Source organism: Gallinula chloropus (genome assembly GCF_964237585.1).
Source record: "Gallinula chloropus genome assembly, chromosome: 1".
Lineage (NCBI taxonomy): Eukaryota > Metazoa > Chordata > Aves > Gruiformes > Rallidae > Gallinula > Gallinula chloropus.
The window spans coordinates 40,883,217-40,906,393 of NC_140085.1; the positions used below are offsets into that span (position 1 = coordinate 40,883,217).

The following is a 23,177-nucleotide window of genomic DNA, read 5'->3' on the forward strand; positions in this document are numbered from 1 at the left end:
GAATCAATTATGGATTCATTAAATTTATTCATCTGCAAGCTTTTAAAATATATCAGAATTAACAAGTGAGGAACAGGGAATGAAAAAAAACCCCAAATTTACTTATGGGACAAATGTTCTTGTTTTGAAGCTGAGGTGCCTATGTCTTTACCTGGCAAATTTTATTTCTGTTCTTCACTGCTTGGAAAACCAGAAAACAAAATTAAATTAAATAGAATAGGTAGCCTCTTGCTCTCTACAGAGTATTTCTACTTAGGGAAGCCTCCACATAGCACAGCGGATTCAGCTGTTGTCATTCCTATCTGAGGAGAGGCTGTGAATAGCAGCACTGCATGGCCCAGGCTATTAGATTTTGGGTGAACTGGCAGAAAGCAGGAGATGGCTTGAAAACACCTGTGTGCGTTCATCAGTGCACTCAAGTCACATTTCAGCAGCTCTGAAATAGCCCCCATGGTTTTAAAGCAGAAGGCACAGTGTTCTGACTAGTCAGGTTTGCCCAAGCATCTTGACTTTTCTGATACAAAGAAATAGTCAGGGGGGGATATTTGCTTTCACTGCTCTGGCACTTGTTTCTGAGTTGGAACTCTCTCAGTGTCTCTGGGTAGTGTGTCTGTACAGATAACCTGTTAATCATGCCTTCAAAAAGATAGTGGTGCTCAAAACATCATCATTGAACAAGGAGCTGAAAGATTAATTTTCAATAAATCCCAATTGCTTATATAAAATAAGGACATGGCTATACTGTTAGTTTGAAATGTAACAGTAAAGGCAACCTCATCAGCTGGCTTGAGACTTTTCTTCAGCCTTGAGAAAAGGAGGCTGAGGGGAGACCTGCTCACTCTCTACAACTACCTGTAAGGTGGTTGCAGAGGTGCCGGGGTTGGTCTCTTCTCTTGGATGACAAGTGACAGGATGAGAGGAAATGGCTTGAAATTGCACCAGGGGAGATTTAGGTTGGATATTAGTAAGAATTTCTTTACTGAAAGGGCTGTCAGGCATTGGAACAGCCTGCCCAGGGAGGTGGTGGAGTCTCCATCCCTGGTGGTATTCGAAAGGCGTATTAGATAAAGTCCTTAAGCACATGATCTAGAGGTGGGCTAGGCAGAGTTAGGCTGTGGTTGGACTCGATGATCTAAAGGGTCTCTTCCAACCCAGGCAATTCTGTGATTCTGTGAAAAGGAACAAAAAGCCCATCATGTTTTAACTAGCCAGACAGATGCCAAACTACCCCCAGGTCGGGAGGTAGTAATAAAATCTCTTCCTTGCCTCCTTTTTTATTCCCCAGTTCCACTTTTACCTGCTACAAGGCTGAAGTATTGCATACTTCAGATATAAATTTAATGAAGATGAGCAAGAAGAGCAGTGTCACTGTGATCAAATAGGTGTTGCCTAATCTTGTTGGCTGCAGATAGAGTAAGCCAAGCTGTTGAATTGTACCTCTGGATGTGATGTTGATTTAGTATTTATGGGGGTTTGAAAGTCATGTAAAAACTGTCAGATTGAAGCTTGTCAAACAGCTGTACCCTCTGGCTACACAACAGAACAGCTGAATGTCGATCAAGCTCTTCTGAGTAAACCCGTGGAGCTAGTATTAGCTGTCTGTGATACTGATGGTTATTTGAAAGATGCAGATAAATAATCAGCACACTGACTCTTCCCACTTGCTTAAGTGATGGAGGCAGCAAGCTGAGGGTCCACCTCCAATGCCACTTGAGTAGTTGTTGTGTAGCTGTGGGTTTCATTATGTTACTGCAAATAATTTGTGTAAAATGCTTTCTGTCTGTGCCGCTTTAGCCTTGTACTCAGAAGTGGGAGCTATGTCTCTGAGAAAAGGGCTTGACTTGCCATTCTGTGTTTCTGTTTCTTTTATTAATGGAACAGCCATAAAGGGAACAGCCATATACTTACCAGTGTTAAATAAAGTAGGGTAGATACCCTGCTGACTCAGTATCCCACCAGAAAACTGTTGCTGTGAGCTCTTTAGAAATGATGTCACAAAATTTCATAGGGAAAAATGTGCGGGTTGACTTTTGGTGGTGAAAAGCAGCTGGTGAAATGCTGCAGGGTCAGTGCTGCTGATGAGGTTTTGCAGAGCACAGTGTGAGGGATCATTAAGTAGCAGATCTGTGGTGGAATGACATGCTGCCTCTTGGTGAGTCTTTGTGCAAATACTGGTCTCACCTTCACTGGGGCAAATTGTCTTTGTTGAAATTAAGAGAACAAGTCTGGTTTTAAATTAAAGGAAGAAAAGCCAGAAGCAAGACCTCACCTTTTCAAAAGCTCTAGAAATTTATTTTAGTGAAGGTTTTTATTTCTGTTCTAAATTACATTGTTGTAGGTTTTCTTGTCTCTTCTTACATTCAGTGTGAAGAATTTGCAGTTTTTTTCCCCCTGAAAGAAATGTATGAAATGCTTTTAGTGTTCCCAAACCTTTGCAGTGCGATGAACTTTTCTCAGCTAATCAACTTCAGCAGCCTTTGTCAACCCTGGGATGCTTATAACTTGAGTAAGGTCAGCAGATGTTGCCATGGATTTTTTACTTCATGAGCTGAGGAGGAATTAAATTTGGCAACTGTAGCCGAGATTCTCAGTGATTTACAGTATTAGCTGGACAGGAACGTTTTTCTGTAGAAATAACAAGTCCATAGGGACTGAGTTAATTGCTGTTTTTCAGTGCAATAACCCAGTGTGATCCCTCTTCAGTTCTGCATTATGGTAAATGTGAGTCCTGGCACTAATCAGTATTATCTTTTCATCTGGCATTTGGAGCTTTGTTAGTGGTTATTAGTCTGGAATGATTACATTTGTTGACACTAATTTATAATGAAATTATTATTTAAAAAGGAAGAATAGTCTGGTTACCTGCATCTCTGTGCTCTTGATTTTTTTTTTCCATTGCACCTATAAAAAATGAAAAAAGTAATTTGATAAGGCTCGTTAGAAGGTAACTGATGTTTCTGATAAAGCTCAAGCAGTGCTGTAATTTTGGAGAGATTCATTATTGTGTGTTTCTGTTTATGACAGAGTGCAAAGTCTGGCGAAATCCTTTAAACCTCTTCAGAGGAGCTGAATATAATCGGTAAGCGTTACGATGTTACCGTCCCAGGCATAGTGTTGGGTTAAGGACCTTAACTCTACTTTTCCATTAATCTAACTCAGAGATGGAAAACCAAAACTGACTGTGGACAAATGTGCTCTCATGCCATCTTTTTCTGCCATTTGTAAAATGAAAAGGAATTTTAATTCATGCTCATGCACTTGTTATTTCTGCTTTTTTTTTTTACCTCATAAAACATGGAAAAACCTAAGTGCCGTGTACCTGCTACTGATAATACAGTCATTCCATTCAAATCAGTTATAGCAAACAAACTACTAATTATATCTGGGCTTCATGCAGTCTTAATGTTCAAATATGTGTGTTACCAATTTCCAGTGTGTACTTTCCAACATCCTCATTAGCTGTTGCTCCATCACAGTACAGTGAAATGTGATGTATGCTGGTTACGAGATTGCCTGGGTGACCTTAGTAGGCTATGCCTGTCTCTAAAGTTTAGGTTTCTTGTCTAGATTCATTTTGCTGAATGTGACCTCATTAACCAAAATGTCTCTTTTTTGGCATGTTCACAGGTATACATGGGTAACAGGGAGAGAACCTTTGACTTACTACGATATGAATCTTTCAGCACAGGACCATCAGACATTCTTTACATGTGACACAGATCATTTACGGCCAGCAGATGCGAGTAAGAGAACATGTGAACAACTATTTTTGTTAATAGGTTAAAGATTGTTTTGAACTGATGCAAGAAAAACGCAGTCAGACAGTTCTCCTGGGTAGATAAGGAAAAGCAAAAGTTTGATCATGCCTGCAAAGACATTGCTGTTGTATTCATAGTATTTTAGATCTGAACAATTATCTATATAGATATAAACTATCTAATTCATGTCCCTATTTTGTTCTGCTCTCTTGATGAAGTCATTCAAGGTACCATTTGCAAGTGTAAAGACTTTTTTCCTTCTGTCTCTTGAAGTGGCTTGAAACACATGTAGCCTAATTTCTTTTCAGCTGCCATGTAGTATGTTGAGTTACATTATCCAGGTCCGATTTAGTCTATGCTGCCAGAAAAGAAACAGCTTATGTACAACTTGAGTCCTGTGTTTCATTCCCTGATGTAGTTAGAAGCTTTGTAAAAAATGGGAATAACATATTTACAGCTGAATTTGATATAAGCAGCTTTAGTTGTGTTCAGCTGTTACTGTTAAGTCCACATGCAGACTTCGCTTTTGCTGAAAATCTTCAACGATGATTTAGATTGTCAGAATTTGCTTCTGAAGAGACAAATCTTCTTTGTCTCTTAGAAAAGGAGAGATGCTGACAGATGCTCCATTGAGAGGCCACAATTACAAAGGAAATAAACATACTATGCTTTTTTGACACATGATAAACATGAATCCTGGTCCCTGAACTTGGTGGGCTAATTATGAGGTGGTCTGATTAGGCTGACTGTTGTTGCCATTTAACGTTCACCTGAAGCAACAGCACAGTAAGGAACTAGAATAAGAACCTCAACTATCCTTGTATTCCTTGTGGAAGTTAGTACCCCACGAGGAAAAAGCTGCTTGCCACCTCTGTATGTGACAGTGCAGATGGCATGATCTCTCTCATCCAGAAAAAAAAAAAATCAATTAAATGAAAGAATAAAGTTGAGTATTTAGGACAAAAGTTCATGTTGATGATATATCCTGAGTCATTACTGACCTCTTTGAAATACTCTGGAGTCAGTCTGAGAGGAATAAATTCTGTTGTTAGAATACAGTAGATTCTCCTTGTTAACACTGTAATGACTGACATGCCCCTGTTCTGCTTTGTTTATTGAATAGTAATGCAAAAGGCCTGGAGAGAGAGAAACCCCCAAGCCCGAATTTCTGCAGCACATGAAGCTTTGGAATTGAATGAGTGAGTGACAACAACATTAACATTTATTTCCTGTCATTTAAAAATCCATTTGATGATAGCTTAAGGCAGAGGGTTTGCTACAGTCATTTTTAACCATGATTACAGGCCTGTCACAGGAAGGCCTACAATGGGAGGAAAAAAGCACAGCTGCATGTTGTGTTAGCCACCCAGAAGATCCTTAGGGCAGCGATGACAATGGGGTTCTTCCCATTGATGTCAGTAAGCTTTGGATCAGCATAGCAAAGTGCTAATTAAGTTGCCTCATGATGAGCATATGAAATATGCATTTATGGGATGGAGAGTTCCCTTTTGGATTCCTCAGTCATCCCGAACAGAGGCAAGAAAGAAGGGACTCATAAACACCTTGTGAAATATTCATTTCATAGTGTGAGAGAATATGATGTAATTTTCTGGGATTTTCGGTCTGCAATTTATTTTCTCAATGAGAAGTGTAGTATTCTGAGATCCCACAGCAAACTCAGTGCTTTATGTGATGCTTTACTGGCCTGGCAAACTCCATAAATGTTGCCAAAGCATGTATGCTGGAGAGAGTCCCTTAGGGTGCTGTCAGAGATTACTGCGTTGTACAGTTCCATAAATTGGTGCATTATGGATTGTCCTTGTGTGTTTCATCAGAAGGAGAAAAAGAATTGTTTGTTCCTGGACAGCAGTTTAACTGAGAAAGCTTGTAGCATAAAAGGCTTTTGGAGAAGTGACCTATAAGTCTCTCATGTTCTACTCATGTATCATAGAATGGCTGAGATTGGCAGGGACCTCTGGAGATCATGTTGGTGTACACCCCACCCCTGTGGCTCAAGCAAGGTCACCTACAGCAGTATGCACAGGATCATGTCCAGATGGCTTTTTACTATGTCCAAGGAGGGAGACTCCACAACCTCCTGGACAATCTGTGCCAGTTCTTGGTCACCCTCACAGTAAAAAAGTGTTTCCTGATGTTCAAGACAGAGCCTCCAGGGCTTTTGTTTCTGTCAGTTGCCTCTGATCTGGTCATTTGGCACCAGTGAAAAGAGCCTGGTTCTGTCCTCTTTGCACCTTCACTTCAGGTATTTGCAAACACTGATGAGATCTCCCTGAGCTGCCTTTTCTCCAAGCTCAACAGTCCCAGCTCTCTCAGGCTTTCCTCATATACGAGATGCTCTGGTCACATAATCATCTTCATGGCCCTTTGCTGGACTCTCTCAAGTATGTCCTCGTGCCTCTTGTACTGGGGAGCTTAGAACTGGACACAATGCTCCAGGTGTGGGACCAGTGCTGAGTAGAGGAGAAGGATCACCTCCCTCCACCTGCTGGCAAAAACTCCTCCTAATGCAGCTCAGGATACCATTCACCACCTTTGCTGGACAGCAAAGGACAATTGGGTGTCCATCAGGACTCCCGAGTCCTTTTCTACAAAGCTGCCTTACAGCTGGATGGCCCACACAAAGTACTGGTGCCTGGAAACTTGTTTGCACCTCGACCTGTTGCTTCTTGTTCCTCAGCAGATGATTCTTTGTGATACACAGCTACAGCCCGATTCTATTTCTGTATAAGGAAGAATCTTAACAGGGATGTGCTTTGTATCAGAGAGAAGTCAACAGGCTATATCCCACATAGCTTCAGCTGCTAAAAATGTGGCTGTTAAGTTCATAGTAGTTCCCTGGGCTCCCTCTATAGTCAATGAGAGAGATGTCTCCATTCAGCAATTCACCCTATTCTTAGGCAGATGTTTAAACATGTGGAATGAATGGCTTTGTGATGGTGCCCCTTAACGGAGGCAGAGAGACACAGATAGTTTAGAGCTCTAAATTATGCAGCTAAAAACCTGGATGAGGTGACTGCCGTTACGCATTTACCCTTCCTGTGTATCCCTAAGGCTGCTTTCCTGTCTGGGGGGTTTGGGGGTTGTTTTGTTGCATTTTCTAATCTCCACAGTTGCATTTGTAATCTGTTCTTTGCCTATGGCAAGTGTTACAGAACTGTAGATTCTTTTAATGCCATTACAGTAATGGAGACATTTTGTGTTAAAACAATAGTGCATAAAACTAGTCTTGGTTTCTAGAGGGAGTTTTAGTGATGTAGGCTGTGATTGCTTAGTGAGACAGCTTTACTTTCTGGGGCAGTTGTCAGTGGGTTTATTCAAGTGGCGGAGCGATAGAGTACCTACAAGCGAGAGTCATGATCTGGTTGCCGGAATATTTACTCATCAGAGTAGTTAATTAGAAAGGTATATGGACAAAACTTCACAGCCTTTGTATTTGGTGCATCCTTGCCAGTCTGCATATCTTCATTTATTTTTTACTTCATGCAGCTTTCTTATGATTTTTCCTCTGATTTTTTGCAGATGTGCTACTGCCTATATTCTTTTGGCTGAAGAGGAAGCAACAACAATAGTAGAAGCAGAGAAGCTGTTCAAGCAAGCTCTGAAAGCTGGAGAGGGCTGTTACAGGCGCAGTCAGCAGTTGCAGCACCATGGTGCCCAGTATGAAGCCCAACACAGTAAGTTTCTTTGGAGGCAATAGCCGTTTCTAAAGGGAGAGAAGTTCAGGGAACTCAGTTCAAAGAACTCAGGGAGGTTTTTTCGGTTGGTTGTGTTTTTTCTTTCCTTTTTTTTCCCTCTCAGAACTATGTATTCGGTGTTCAACGTTGGCTGGAATAGGGCCCTATAACCAGACTATTCTGTTTCAGTGGTTTTGTTTCATTCTTCTGCTGAGCTAGTGATGCTCAGATTACAGATGCACCTTTTCTTTGATGTGGCAAAATATATTGTAGCATGAACTTAACAGGACAGGTAGCAGAGCCAAAAGAAATCTGATATTCAGAAAATGCTGGATGCTGGTTTAGGGATTGGCTCTGAAGTGCTTTTAGCCATTTTGAAACTATGAGCTTATGTTGTGAAATGGCAGTAAAGAATGATGGAAACAGGAGTGAAGTGATGCTTTGCCAGCATTTTTGCATCATTTGAGAGGGTAATACTCACACCACGGTGTTCTGTGTAAAAGTTAATGAGACTCATTATCCAGGGTGACATTTGAAAAGCTAGTTGCATACATTAAGAAAGGTCACAGAAACATAAAAATTAACAACTGGAATAATACAGTGCTCTAATTGAAAGTCCAGGTTTTTACTGTTTTCAAAAAAAGTGTGAATAAGCAGATTTAGCTGCCATGATGATATTTATTAGATGCTTCTTAAACCTAAGAAAGTACATGAGGGTTCACTAGCAGTAAATGAACAAAAAGATAAATAAAGGAGTCTAGGCTATTTTTAGTCTACAATGGCTACCTCAGGCAAAAATAATACCAGTTAATTACATCACTACAAGCACTAGCATACTTTGGGCATCTTCAGGTTTCTCAGGACCTGAATTCACAGCCTCTGGCTCTCACATAATTTGAAGACTGCTGATAAGAATTGTACATAGTGAAATTGTTTGTGATCTCTTGTTTCAAAAGCGTACACAGGTCTAGACCTGAAAACCTGAGATTTTGTAAAGCTTAGGGATAGTGTTTTAAACATTTGTTGTTTATAAAATGGCATTTAGGGTGATGTGGGGTTTTTTTTAGAAAATAAAAATAGAGACCATCTGAGCCCTCGAGGTGTTTTCAGGTTCTAGCCAGCTCATGGTTGTCTATGAAACCCTCATTTGGGCACTCAGTCCATCCTGAGTGCAAAGAATAACAGTGATTCTATGAAAAATACACACTAAGAGTAATTAAGCCCTATCATGATGTTTATGTCCAAGATAACCTGGTTAAGTCTGTGCAGACAAATAATAAATATGGTATTTTTGTAACCTGTTTGTGATAGATGGCAGCTGCCATCGTCAAATTTGGCACCCTGAACCTTCAGTATTAAAGCAGAGGAAATAACCAGTTGAACCGCAAAATGGAGTGTGTTGCCACAGAGCAGGAGTGGCTCAAAAGTGACCACCAGCTCTGACTGTGGCTTCAGGAGGGGGTAGATTTGGGCACTTCTCTGTACCACCCAGTTTCCCCTTGATGATGTCAGCGAGCACCCACGCAAGGTAGGGTGGTTCCAGTCTCATGTGGTGCTTTGGTCATAGTGGCTTCAAGTAGGATTCTCTTGATTATATTCTGGTTTTCTGCGTAGTTTAGAAAAGTGAAGGGCTCAGATCTCTTTAGAGAGGAAGGACCACGGGCAGATGGTTCTGAGATGTTTGTCATTCCATTTCTGGTCCTTGAGGTTGACTTTGGGATGAAAAGTGGGAATTTCATCTTTTACAGGAGAAAAATAGTATGCAATTTCCAGAACACTGCTTTTTGTTTCTTTTTATTCATGTGTTCCATTTCCTTCACACAGTTGTGGGGTTTTTTTTGATGGTAGACTGTGAATTTGAAGAGTAAATAATGACTCTCGATAACCTAACTTAACCTCTTGCAAAAATGGATAGTTTATAGAAAGTGCAGGCAGTCTTTTTAAGGTGGCTCATGTTAGTCACCCTAGAAAATCTTGGCCTGAAAGGTTATCTTGATTTTGTAAGTAAATGCCTTTTGACTATTCCTGCTGAAAAGACTTAGAAGGATCTTGGCCTGAAATGTATATCTCTCAGTTACACTACATAAACATGTTGAAACAGATGAAACTAATAAATTGTTTATTAAATATATAGGAAACAATACAGAGATAAGGAATTGCATAATATAAAATACAGCTAAAGAAATTCCTTCAGTTACTTATTTGTTCTTCTAAAGTCAGACCCTTTCAACTTGCTGCTTAATCTATCTGAAAATTCTAATCACAGCTTTAAAACAAATTGTAGGTACTTGGAATGTTTTTGGAGCACATCTTGTTCTTATTATGAAAGGTTTGAAATTGTTAGGAACAGGCTAAAATCTTTACATGCTGAATACTACACACAAAGATAATTTGTAGCAGGTGTCTTATATTTTCATGATGTGATAATTTTATAGATTACGAGCTGTCCCTCACTATCTGTTGGTCCAGAAGCATGTTAAGTGTACACATTTGAATTATAGGAAGGAGAATGAGAAATGAAATGAGAAGGAATTTTCCAACAGAATAATTACTGCAGCTGTTAATTTTCTGTCATTTCTGCTGTTGGAGCATCTTCCAGCACACGAGACTGTCACATTTGAAACATGTTAATTTGCCATCCGTAATCAGTGGCGTGAGGAATTTGAAGATGATAATTGGGTAACAAGTAAATGTTCTGTAAACAAAAAGTTCAGCATATACTTTTTTCTTTGTCAGCATTAAGAAAAAATTTGTCAGAGGATGAGGATTTGTTTTGCTACATCCTCTGTTAACAAGTATGTACATCATGACTTAGAGAAAGGCAGGCTATAACATGCATTTTCGTGGATGTTCCTGTCTTAACTCTGTGTGTGAACTAGTAAGTAATTTAGGGCTGCTGTGTGGGGCCACAGAGTTTTGTGCCACTGCTAGCTATACAGGGGTTCTCCTTGCCTCACTTGGTTACTTGGTAGCCTATAGCGCTCTCTGTACCTTCAGAACTGCTTGTATTTCATAGGTATAAGGTCAAACACCTTAGTCATTATTGGACCAATGTCCTTATTTATGCCAATTGATACCTGGAGTCATTTCAGTGACGTTATGCCACATCCAATTTTTATTAAAATTATTGGGGAGGCATTGATGATGTCAGATAACAAAAGGCATGAAAACTCTTGTTTCCTTTTGTATTGGAATATTAAATCAACATTTGTTTGATCTTTTTTATCCTAATGCTGTTTCTTTTTCCTCTTACACAGGAAGGGACACCAATGTGTTAGTTTACATAAAGAGAAGGCTGGCAATGTGTGCAAGGAAGCTGGGAAGGACCAGGGAAGCAGTGAAAATGATGAGAGATGTGAGTTTGGATTTGTTTTGCATATGATACTCAGATAATAGTGTAGGATTTGCTTACAGGTTAGCATCCATTCCCACTACATGCAGCACTGCTGATAGTAATTTTGTATGTGTAATGTACATAAAGATTAAGTTAAGAGATTATTTATTTATAAGGTTGTGAAAGCAACACGGTGAAGTCACAAAATACGAGATGGATGGTTGCCCATACAGGCTGAATTTCCCATTCTGGTACATGTGCAGTAGAGTGCATCTTTAATTATTTGATCATGAGGTGACTAACATTTTTTCTGAAGCATGTAATGAATGCCAATAATTTAATAAACAGGTCCTAGTATTCTGTTTCCTCCCTGCAAAGCTGCAATTTTGTTCTGAGTGTTCTTTACATCACATTAGTCAAATCTGAGGACAGTGTTATTTATTCATGCAAAACCTATTACTGAGAAGCCAAAACCAAGTAATTAATCTATAATGAACCAATTTCCCTCTGAGATGGGCAATGACTACTATATCCCTATTCTGTAGGCAGGGGAGCTACCAGTGGTAGTCATAAGTTGGTAAGCTACAAAATTTGCAACACCAACCAGTTGCTATTTTGTAGACAGCAGGAGAGGCAGCTATCCACATAAGGCACTGTGTATGTGTAAAGTATATAAAATGCTCAGGTTTAGAGATAGCTGCGAATTCCCAGCATGTCTTCAAGTGAGATCCCCTGGATGCAGATTAGAAACACAATTCTGTGAGGAAGTGACTTACCTCACCTGAGGTAGCATGTCTGTGACAGGAGGAATGGAACCCTAGAGCTCTGTGGGAATGATGGTAAAACTGTTTACCCCTTTCCTGTGTTCTCCTTGTTTACACTTCATTTCCCAGCTCCCACGAAAGTGAGGTAGAGATGAATCCAGCAAGATTCAGAGTGCTGCAGATGAAGCTGAAGGATCTAACTTTTAAATGTGCAAAATGGAATCCCAGGCCAGAGTAAAGCATCTGTAAAGTGTGCTTTAGGCAGCTCAGATGAACAGTCCCAAAACTTACCTAGTGAAAAGGGAAATTCTTGCTGTGAATCAGTAGGAATTTTAAAATAAAAAGGACAAGTAGGACAAGTATGTCTGCCAGATTGGAATCCAGTACCCAGCATCTTCTTCTGGAACTGGGACACTTAGGAATATTTTCGAAACCATTGACCTGACTTCAATTTAATAATCCATGTCCTCATCCTAAATAATCTACCAGAAGATAAACTGTGAGTACCTTTTGTTTCCCTTTGTTAGCTGGGGGTTTTGAGGCCCACAGCTCACTCCCCAGAATCACTAGCCTCCCAGGCAGAGGTGTTGAGAAAGAACTTGTCAAAAACCCAGCCAGTTTACAGCAAGGAATGTGAGAAAGAGGGACGAGGAAGAAAGACCTGGTTTTTCAGTCTTGTGGTCAGATGGGAGAATGTTGGTTTCCAAAATTTCTCTTTTCAGTTCAGCCAGCTCCACTGGTTCTTCATTAATTTCTTTATACAGGCACTCTGAGACAAATACAGAAATGGTTGGGGACAAACACTGCAGTTCCAAGTTCTGGCATTAATATATAACAAAGATAAAATTTTTTAATTTCACATTCAGATGTCACACTTCATAATTATGGCAACTTCTGGAGCTTACTGTGGGCTGCTGAATGTGTTTTGTGATTTGTAGATAGGCCTATGGGGGACAGAGACCCTGTGAAGCTGCCTCCTGCTGATGGCAGTGCGTATGGTTAATTGTGTATGCAGAGCCCTGGATTCGGGGACTTGGTGGTCCATCTAGCCCGAGGTTCCTTAAGCACAGTGAGACCCAGAGTGCTCTGATTATAATGTACGGCCGGTTCTGTCACTAGAGAGAAACATGTGTGCTGTTGAAGTTAAGTACAGTGTGGATCTCAAAAGGCAGCCCCGAGTTGTCGTTTATGAGACACTTGAAGGATGCAAAACACTCTCCTCAGTATCAACCTTTTCCTAAAATGAAAGGCCTGGGTGCAAAACAAAGGAGGTATAAAGATAGAATTTCAGCTTCAAGGGCTTCAACTCAGATCAATGCATTCAGTATTTTTCCACATACAGACACTGAGCCAAATCCTCAGAACTGAATTTAGATGTCTCTAGAGTTTGTTGTTGTGAGCAAGCAGAGCTGTGAATTAGCAGGTCCCTAGATGAAATATAAAAGCAGCAGTATTTGGAGGTCACAGCTCCAGTACCCTAGGATCAAGAGTAGGGTCAAGTCAGCTTTGCAGCTGCTTTTCTTAGACTGACTTGGAGCTACTTATTTCTGATGAATGCATATCCTCCATTTCTTCATAGAATACATAAATAATATACTTAGGAAGAAGTTTGAAGAACATGAATGTGTCATTGAAGGTTTCTGTGTGATTGATGAGGGAGGAGATGAATTTATTCACCCTAAAAAGAATATGAAGAGTATGTTGGCTGGGGACTGCTGAATCCAGCATCAGGGGACAGAGGGTGGAGGCCCTGTTTGTGTTTGAAAGATTGAAAACAGATTTCTCAAGACATGGAACATGATGGAAATGAAGTGTTAAGAGGTTCATGACACCATCTGGGAAATATGATTGGGATGTAGTGAGTCTTTGCCACTTTGAAAAAATAAAATATTTGAGAGTGTTTAATTCATTGCATATAGGAGGCCATCTTGAGGACATTACTGATGGATTAGATCGTCTTCCTTGAATTTCATGCAAGAAAAGGCTGAGATCCTGCTTAAAACACCTAAATGGAAAGAAAATGAGTTGTTGGTGACTTAAGATTTTGGTTTTATGGTTCTATATATTGCTGATAGGAAAATTATATTCTTTAATATGTTGAAGATACTAAACTGTTAAAAAACCCCTGTTGAAACCAATTTTTTTCCTAATTTAAGAAAAATGGGTAGGAATTTCCACTGCTTCCATGTCTGATTTTGAGGTAGCATTGTGTGGGTAGCTTGGCTGCTTGGATGTCATTCATTTAACTGAGCTGAATTAATGAGAATTGCGAACGTGTAATTTTCATGGAAGCGTATAATTGAATCCTGTATAGGTACTGCTTTTTGCTTGTGTTTCTGGTGATAATTATTTACTATATTTTGCTATAGAAACCAGCAGCTGTCACTATTTGTATATATTGAGTTAACTTATGATCTCATTTTGATTAGGGTATTGTTGGAATAATTCCAGTCTAGTCAACAGAGTTATTCCAGTGTTATTCCTGTTTATACAGAGCATGATATGGTCTGTGAGGAAACTAGATCTCTCTTACTGTCTCTGAGGAGAATGTCTACAGTGCTGGTTGTTTAATTTGTTGTGCTGATTGTGTTAGGGGGGTTTAAACTAGTGTGTTCTAAATAATGTTGGAAAATTTGGTATGTTCAGAGGTGAAAGACCTGAATGGTGGCTGTGGGGAATTTTCAGCATTCCTTCACGTTGAATCTTTATTGTGGACCATGTTCCAAGTGGAGCTGCTGATGAGCAACAGTACCAGCTTTTGTACCAGCTGCTCACTCTCTGCTTTTTGCTGGTTCCATCACTGTTACAGTGGAAGAAAACAAAAGTGTGCTGGGTTTGCGTTTAGTGTTTTTCATTGTTTATAAACAGAGGGGTATGAAGGGTATGAAAAGACATTTGCACTTTGTGGAGGACTGGATCAGTGACTGCCTTACTGCATTCAGGAAGAGACCAGCACACTATTTCCCTTGACTGGGTCACTGGAGTATCCAGGTGAAAATGTACTATGAAAGAAAGTGAATTGTCAAATTAATTTGAGCTTCTTGGGATTGTTCTGGAGAACATTTGGAATGTGGAAGAGGCTTTCATTGCAGGGTTGTATATGTTTAGGTAAGAGAAGGGTGGCAGACAGATGGCATGCTAGCGGACAAAGTGAACAGAAGATCTTAATTTCTTCCTCTTTCAGAGAGAAGATGAAAGAAACTCATTCTAGAGTGTCTTCATCTCCTACCCTATGGCCCTGCACTCCCCTGAAGACTGCTTTGTGGTCTTAACGAGTATATGTTTCTGAGACAGTGGAATTGCAACTTGCCCCATGCTTTGCAGCTTTGTTTAGAAATAAGAGAGGTTTAGGGAGAGAATTTCCAGGTCTTTCTTCAGCTCTGGAGGATAAAAACCAAAACACTTTTCAAGGGACAGAAAAGTGCATTTTATTTCTGGGATCAGTCATATCTGCTAAGAAATCACTCTTCAGAACACAATAAAGGACCTGGAAGTCTACTTCTGTGTGCCTTGCTGAGGATAGTTCAGTTGGGTGTGTTTATGTGTGACATCTCAGTGCCTAGAGTGTAGTTTCTGAATGCATATATTATGCCACAGGAGACACTGAGGAATTACCAGTACCTGAGCAGCTTGTATTGTTAGAGTGCTGTGTGCTTAGCTGTGGGCTGCCCTAAGCATTTAAAAAGGTTTAAGAGGTTGTGTCACATGAAGACTTCAAAAGGGTACTTAACCTCACTAAATTTGGAGTAGATTGAGTTGCCTTTTTATGACCAGTGGTACTAGTGATTTTTGCTTCTATGATGGTTCTGCAAATCTAGCATACTTTTGTGGCAACCTCTTGTGCTGGGCTTTGAATAAGGTTTTCTGTTCCATGTTCTCTTGAATTCTTTATTACGTGCACTGCTGATTTGCGCTTAGGTAATGGGAATCTATAGCTGAGGCAGTGTTCTGCACCTTGAATTATCAAGCTGTGTGAAACAGAGTCTAATTGCTAATAAAGATGTTACAATCCCTAGCAACTTAACAACACAACTTCTGCAGCTACTTCTGTCCGCAGCTACTGTCTGTCTCTCCCCAAGACTTCTGTGCTTGAGGCAAGGATTAGTGAGTCAGATTCTTTGGCTTGTGTTACACAGGTCGGGTTAAGCAGGCTGCTCTGCCTTGAGTGGGATTCTAGCTTTACTAACATCTGTAGCAGTTATTTAAAGTACTGTTTATTAAAATTTGAAGGAAAGGTAGGTACTTCTTAGTTAAATGAGACTATGAGTTATCTAATAAATGTTAGAAGAGTGCTACTCTTGTGAATGGTGACATTTGCCAATCTCCACCACTGAGTAGTATCTTCAGTTAATTCTTATTCTGACACACAAGCACTGCAGTAGCAACAAGTGATAAATGCTGATCTAAACATTTCCATATGTCTGTTAATTCAAATGTGGTTTGTTTTATCACAGATTGTTACGGGTAAGTGAGAAGGGCAGGTTGAAACATCCTTCATTTGAAAGGTCTCTTAAATAAAACTGAGACTCCTGTGATACCCCCTGATGGTGTTTATCCCTTCCCTTTACCTGCATGTGACTTGGAGCCCTCACTTTTTGTCATGGCTGTGATCCTACGCAAAACCCTGAAAAACTAGAAATTGTGTGACTACTACCTGAACGTGTTTCCTTTACAAAGGCGCAGCCTCTGCTGGGTAAAGAACTGGCTGGATGGCTGGACCTAAAGAGTTGTGGTAAATGGAGCTAAATCCACCTGGAGGCTGGTCACAGATGGTGTTCCCCAGGGCTCAGGCCTGGGTCTAGTCCTGTTCAATATCTTTATCAGTGACCTGGATGAAGGGATCAAATGTTCCCTCAGTAAGTTTGCAGATGACACGTAAGCTGTGAGGAAGTGTTGATCTGCCTGAGGGTCTTCAGAGGGGTCTGAACAGGGTGGATCGATGGGCTGAGACCAGTGGGATGAGGTTCAAAAAGGCCAAGTTCAGAGCCCTGCACCTGGGACACAACCCTGTGCAGCACTGCAGGCTTGGGGAAGAGTGGCTAGAAAGCTGCCTGGTGGAGAGGGACCTGGGGGTGTTGATTCACTGCTGACTGAACATGAGCCAGCAGTGAGCCCAGGTGGCCAAGAAGGCCAATGGCATCTTGGCTTGTATCAGAAATGGTGTGGCCAGTAGGTCCATGAACGTGACTGTGTCTCTGTACTCGGCACTACAGGAAAGACACTGAGGTCCTGGAGCATGTCCAGAGAAGGGCAGCTAGGCTGGTGAGGGGGCTGGAGAGCAAGCCTTAGGAGGAGCAGTTGAGGGGACTGGGGTTGTTTAGCCTGAATGAGGCTGAGATGAAACCTGATCACTGGCTACAACTAGAAAGGATGTTGTAGAGAGATGCATGTTGGTCTCTTCACCCAAGCGACAGGTGATAGCATGAGGGGGAATGGCTTCAAGCTGCACCAGGGCAGGTTCAGATTAGACATTAGGTAAAAATTCTTCACCAAAAGGGTTATCAGGCTTTGGAACAGGCTGCCCAGGTAGGTACTTGAGTCGCCGACCCTGGATGTATTCAAAAGATGGATAGATGAGGTGCTTAGGGATATGATTTAGTAGAGAACAGGTACAGTTGTACCTGATGATCTCAAAGGTCTTTTCCAACCTAGTGATTCTGTGATTTCATTTTGTATGGGTTTCCAGCATATGAATCTGTTAAGATAAAATGTAGTCTTATAATATAGTCATATAGTCTTGGTAGTAGCCCTGATAACTTGGAACTCATTTTTGTCTGCCCTCTGGCATCACTCCATGTTCTGGGACTTTGTATTGTCTTATAATTATGCTCTTCCAGCTCTCTGGAATCTCCTAGCTCATTTTTGAGCCACTAAACAATTTCCTCACTTTAATTTCATTTAAAAATGTACTTTAAAAATATGCAAAGTTTCTGCAAAAAGTATTTGGGGATGATGCAAATAAAAGTAATGTTTTTTTGAAGAGGGCTGTAACAAGTTGATTTTCATGCTTTAGAAAGTTACTTATCTTTGATGTAGCAAACTGTAATTTATCACTGTTACTACTTTTATGTGAAGTTACTGTTTAGTAGTAAATTTACATCTGGAACAACTTGCGCTCTTCTGGTTTCATGCCACATCTTGCCTTTAAAATTCTCTTTATTCCTGAAATACATGAATTTGTACAACACATTCCAAATAAAAGCATTTTCATAATTATAGTCCTTAAAGAACTCAAGTCATACTTTGAAGGCTTTAATCCTCCATTTAAAAGAGAACATAAAGGCTGTATGCTCTAGCATATTTCCTTAGAGTTTGCATACTTGGTAAGATATTTTTCACTTTATTGACTCATTGTTAATCCTGCACTGAAGAGAAGTCATATTATCCATGAATATTGTAGAGCACTAGGACTAAGTATTTGTCAAATTGAAATGGAACGTCAGCAGATTTTATACCTGTGCCATCCCAGTTTTAGTGTAAACTGGATCTGGGTCCCTTTTACTGACACTCTGAAGTTTAACCATATAGATGACATGTCAAATTCCCTGAATTCCACATATGAATGAAAATATGTTAATCGTTTCCAAGCTCTAGAGAACAGGATCTGTCAGATTTGGCTTCTTAGTTTCTGCCCTCTCTGAGCCGTGAAAGAGTAACCGCGGAGCTGCTTCCAAACAAAACAGTGATTACTTGCCAAAAGGAATGCAGCACATAAATGCATGAAATGACAGAATCCTACTTTTGCTGTAATTAATCAGAACTGTAATTCAGGTAGGTACAGCGTGTTTCAGATCATCTGCCAGGTCCAAGAGCTACGAGAGTGTCGCCGTCGTAGGAATCCCACTCACAATGAGACTGTATTGGAATAAGTTGCACTTTTAGGACCTGGAATTAGCCTAATTTTAAACATCTGACCTTGTCAACAGAGCCTTTTTGTGTGCTAGCCTTAGTCTGCTGACAATGCCTCTTCCCTTCTGTCCTTGCCAGGTTAGATGGCCAGGAGAAAAACTTAAGCATTATGTATCTTCCTAGACATCAGGGTGTCACAGTGGAGCAAACGCCTCAAGCCCAGGGTAAACTTCAGTCAGAGCTCAGCCTTCTGAAACCTCAGCTGTAGACAGTGAAGCCCACAGAAAGGGAAGTTTCTGTTTTTCTATTCAGAAATTACTTGGAGTTTTGCCTTTTCTACCTTTTTTCAGTTAGTAATTCTTACAGACTATAAATTATATACCAGAGAGCAGTTTATGCAGAGCACTTGTGAAAATAACAGAGCCAGCCATACTGCGTGCTTGATTTAATGGTGGTGGACAGTTGCACCTGGAAGATGGCAGCCTTAGTGATTCCTCTTTTAGGAGACCGATTTTACCATATCAAATACCCACTGTGGGAACAGAGACACTAGGAATTGAGATTGTAGCAGTTTCACTGTTTGCATTGAATGTCTGTTGTTTGCTTCTTGTTATTTCTTCATTTTAATCTGAATTAACTTTTTGTATTTATGAATGCCTTTGATTGAATGCATTGATCTCAAAATGGGTTTGTGTGTGTGTTGAGAAGATAGGAATGTAAGCAGCACTGAGTTGTTGTATGCACTGTCTGTAAAATATGTGACCATGCATACAGCCATAATGCAAATGGAGAATAAATGTGTCAACACCAGGTTATATATAAAGATTGTTCATTTATCCACCTCTGTATTCCCTTGAGTCCCATGGTCTAGTTGTAGGCATAAGCTGTAACTTAAAGCTGTTTTCTACACAAATAATGGATCGTTGCTAATTGATGCATGATGTTAGTGTCATCACAATTGCAACAGTTAAAGCTACATTCCTTGCCAATGTTTCAAAAATTAGGTTTAAATGAGAAAATGCTGATGACTGAAATATTTTTAGGGAAGGGAGTCCTCTTCATTAAACTGTTCTTTGGAAGATACAACTTTTTTCTCATCCCATAAATCAGATGTGGATTTCCTTGCACCATAAAGCATTTTTTGTGCTCATCACGTTTTCATATCCATCACAATGATCACTGAGCCTACACCCTGCAATATGGATTGGGGTGAATCTGGAAATACGGCCCTCCCAGGACTAGTGATAGGATAACCAATTGTGTCAGCCTTATTTCCAGATTTTTTCTGTGGACTTATACTCCCAAAATAGTATTTATCTAAAAAAAAGAGAAATTTATTAATTATATGCAAAAGCCACCATCTCTGTCTATTTGCGGTGTACTTAGTCAGCAAAAAGCAGTTCCACTCTCTACACATGTATCTATTTCCCCCCAAACATGCAGAGCAATTAGAACAGCATATGGGCTAACCCATCTCTAGGGCTGAATTCCATGACTAGAAAGGATTTGGAGCAATACAGGTTCAAAGTAGAATCCTTGTGAACATAGATTTAGTATGATACGTTCAATAGCTGTTTGAACATCCTTACGCTGTGAAGGAGGAATATGATCATAGCTGTTTGGTGTCTGTTTTCATATTGTATGAAAGAGCTGTGCTCCACTGAGCAGAGCTTAGTTTCATACCAGCTGAGAAACTAACTAGCTGGAATTTTACAATGAAACTTTTAGTCCTAACTGGTGTTTATGTAAAAAGCTGTAGCAGCTCTGGTGAGAAATCTTGAGAGCTGAATTTGACAACTGTCTCTTGAGATCTTAAGGTGTAAAGAAGAATGATAACAGGGTCTTTGTCTTTAAGTGCAGTGGTTGCCACTGAAGAGAAGGCATTTGTCACATTTGTCAGGCTACAGTGAAGTCGGAAACAGAATTAAAACTGATAAGACAAATGATTTGGCAAATGTTAGTCTGTAACTTCACAGGAAGCAAATCTTTGGGTGCCAAGGGAGGTCTGTGACTCTTCAACTAGAGTCCAGATCAGAGCTCGATGCTGTACAGGTTTGGGGAAATCAAGAGTGCATTCTTCATCTTGTGTTCAGGGATAGCATGCCCATCTTCACATCTCTGCGTGAATATACGCCAGCCTCCCTCCCCATCTGCTAGGGAAGGGAGGCAGCAAGCTCACGGTCCACTCTGCATTGCTTTTCAACATGATGCAGTATTTGACCTGCCTGGACTGTCCAGCCAGCCTGTGCTGCAATAATTACAGCAGTCTTCCCCAGTGTTTGCTTTCACTCTGAGGCCCAAAAGGTGTCCTGACACAGTATTCTTCCATCTAAGTGGCTTTACTTTCTGGGAAGTTTCTCAAAAAAACCTTTTTTACTGTGACTGAAAATTACTTGCAGCCAAAATTATATAGTCTACACCCTGAGATGATAGAGAAAGGAGTTCATCTCCTCTCTTCTTTTTCTTTTCCTTTTTTTAATAGCAGAGGTGCTGCTGTTTGTACATAGTCATTGTTCGAATAGCTGAGTGGTTACTGAAGAGGTGTTCCATTTTTGTAGCTAAAGTATCAACTGGGTCCATTACAACTGGGTCAGTTAATGTCTTAACATTTGACCTTTCCCAAACAAAACCTTTATTAACACTTGTCAGTTTGAAGGCCTGGCAGTCCAGACAGTGACTTTTATTCTGCTGCTGGTTTAGGCAGGGTTTATCACTCTGACAGAACCTAATGAAAATAGAAAAAAATAATCAGTGAGTGATGTCAGTGAGAAACAGAGAAGCAAATTAAGAGCTTTTACTGGCCACAGCGCATCTATAACTAGCTGCCGCTCTCCCCTTTTCTTCACTGATGGAGGAAATGTTATTCTTCCAGCCATTATTCATTCTGAATGAGCAGGGGTAATCTTTCTTAATCCCTTGGAGGGGTTTCTTTGCAATATATTCATTCTGAATTTTAAATCACCGTTTACATAGGGCCAGATTCTGTCATGCATTTTCCTGCCAAATAGTAGCTTCTTCCATTAAAAATGCAATAGTGAGTAAGGACAGGAATGAAGAGAAGTAAGGTTATGCTGGGTCCTTAACTGATGAATCCAGCAATGTGACTTTTCACCTGCAGTGATTTTTCTTCATGAGCAATGACCTAATGTTTTTTTTTTTAATTGTTAAATCCTTCAGTTTACCTAGATGAGCACCAAGGCCTCTGGTCCATGTTTTGCAAAACTGGAGAAGGAAGAAAACCTGCCAACTTTGTAGTTTTGTTGGTGTTCTTTTTCACAGGTTCAGCTCCTAGCATTACAACTAGGAGCTCTGTGGCCATCCTATACCACTAGCATCAAACATTCAATGAACTCTTTCAGCTGCTGTCTCAGTGATCGTGATTCTCACTGGAAATTTATATAATACTAGAATCACAGACTGGTTTGGGTTGGAAGGGTCCTTAAAGATCATCTAGTTCCAACCCCCTGCCATGGGCAGGGACGCCCTCTACTAGACCAGGTTGCCCAAAGACCCATCCAACCTGGCCTTGAGCACTGCCAGGGAGGGGGCATACACTTCCAGAGAGAGAGCATAATCTGTTAAAACACTGCTATCCTTGCCTTTGTTATTTTAATAATCTTCAAACTGCAAAAGGTCAGTACTACCCAGACAGACTTATCCTTTAGGGTCAGAATAGTTCTTACATTAGCTTATGCCAGATCCTTACACAAGGAGTACTCTGCACCTTGCTGCTCTGTCTACATGTTAAGATCTCTTTCTGTTAAGAAAGAGAAAAGGTTCTAGTTGTAAGCACCAGCTCTCGTAACAGAAGAGTGAAGAAGCTCTGGTGCACTACCTGTTTCTCATTTTCTAAAGTTCTTGGTGAATCTTCACCTCTCTTGTTTCATTCCTGGCTCATTTTTGTTTGTTACCTGTTTGTGACATCAGGATTTGCTGGGTCTCATCAGTTTTTCTCTATTTATATCTTCAAAGGTAGGTTTATTAAATGACAGTTTCTAGGTCCACTTTACCATTTTCACATTGAGCAAGGCTGACCAATCATTTTATTTACTTGACTTGTTACAGTATTTCTGTTCTCATAAACCATTTCAGAGAGACTGTAAATGATGGTGTTCTCCTAAGAGTTCCTGAAGAACAGCAGTATATTACCAGCTATCCTAGTTCTACACTGTGTTGGACCTGGTTGAGTATACCTCGTATAGGCAGTTAAGGTGTAACAGCTATAGAGAGGATACAAGGAAGCAAAGATCTCTTAACACTTCAGTTCTTCAGAAAAGCAATTAGACAATAAAAACTATTATTTGATCAATTCCGCAGTAAAAACCATGGATGACTCTGATAAGGAGATACAGCAGAATATCAGCTGCAGCCGTTCGAATGTGTGCAGATGCTGAAACTGAGGATGTCTGAGAACAAATCTCTGATATCTCTCCAAGGGTTAGTTCATGAAGGCACTTAGATATGAAAGGATTAAATTATTTTAACTACACATTTCATTCAGTTTGTCATACAAGATGGATTCTTCAGTTATAGTGTTAGATTTGTGTGGACTTGACTTTTCCTGTTGCTGCCTTTTTGTCTTTTTTCTTTTTTTTTTTTTAATTGGCCACAATTGTAATTGCATTCTAAATAGTTAGGTATTCAGACAGCTGGGTTCTTGTACTTGGCTAATCACATCCTAGGCAAAGCAGGTCTTACCAAGAGCCTGACCCAATGTCCATTAAGAGTTCAAAAATGTATGAGATGAAAGTGATCTCTGGGAAAGAGCCAAGAACAA

The 23,177-nt window shown here is 40.2% G+C and overlaps 1 protein-coding gene across 1 annotated transcript in view; it reads left to right on the top strand.

Annotated features, from left to right (window-relative positions):
• The window catches only part of ST7 (suppression of tumorigenicity 7), a 151,402-nt gene that overhangs the window by 94,820 nt on the left and 33,405 nt on the right, over positions 1-23,177 (top strand). The window contains exons 4-8 of the mRNA XM_084262696.1: positions 3,025-3,079; positions 3,628-3,743; positions 4,882-4,957; positions 7,299-7,453; positions 10,711-10,808. Coding sequence (XP_084118822.1) covers positions 3,025-3,079; positions 3,628-3,743; positions 4,882-4,957; positions 7,299-7,453; positions 10,711-10,808 — 500 coding nt within the window. The remainder of the gene's footprint in view (positions 1-3,024; positions 3,080-3,627; positions 3,744-4,881; positions 4,958-7,298; positions 7,454-10,710; positions 10,809-23,177) is intronic.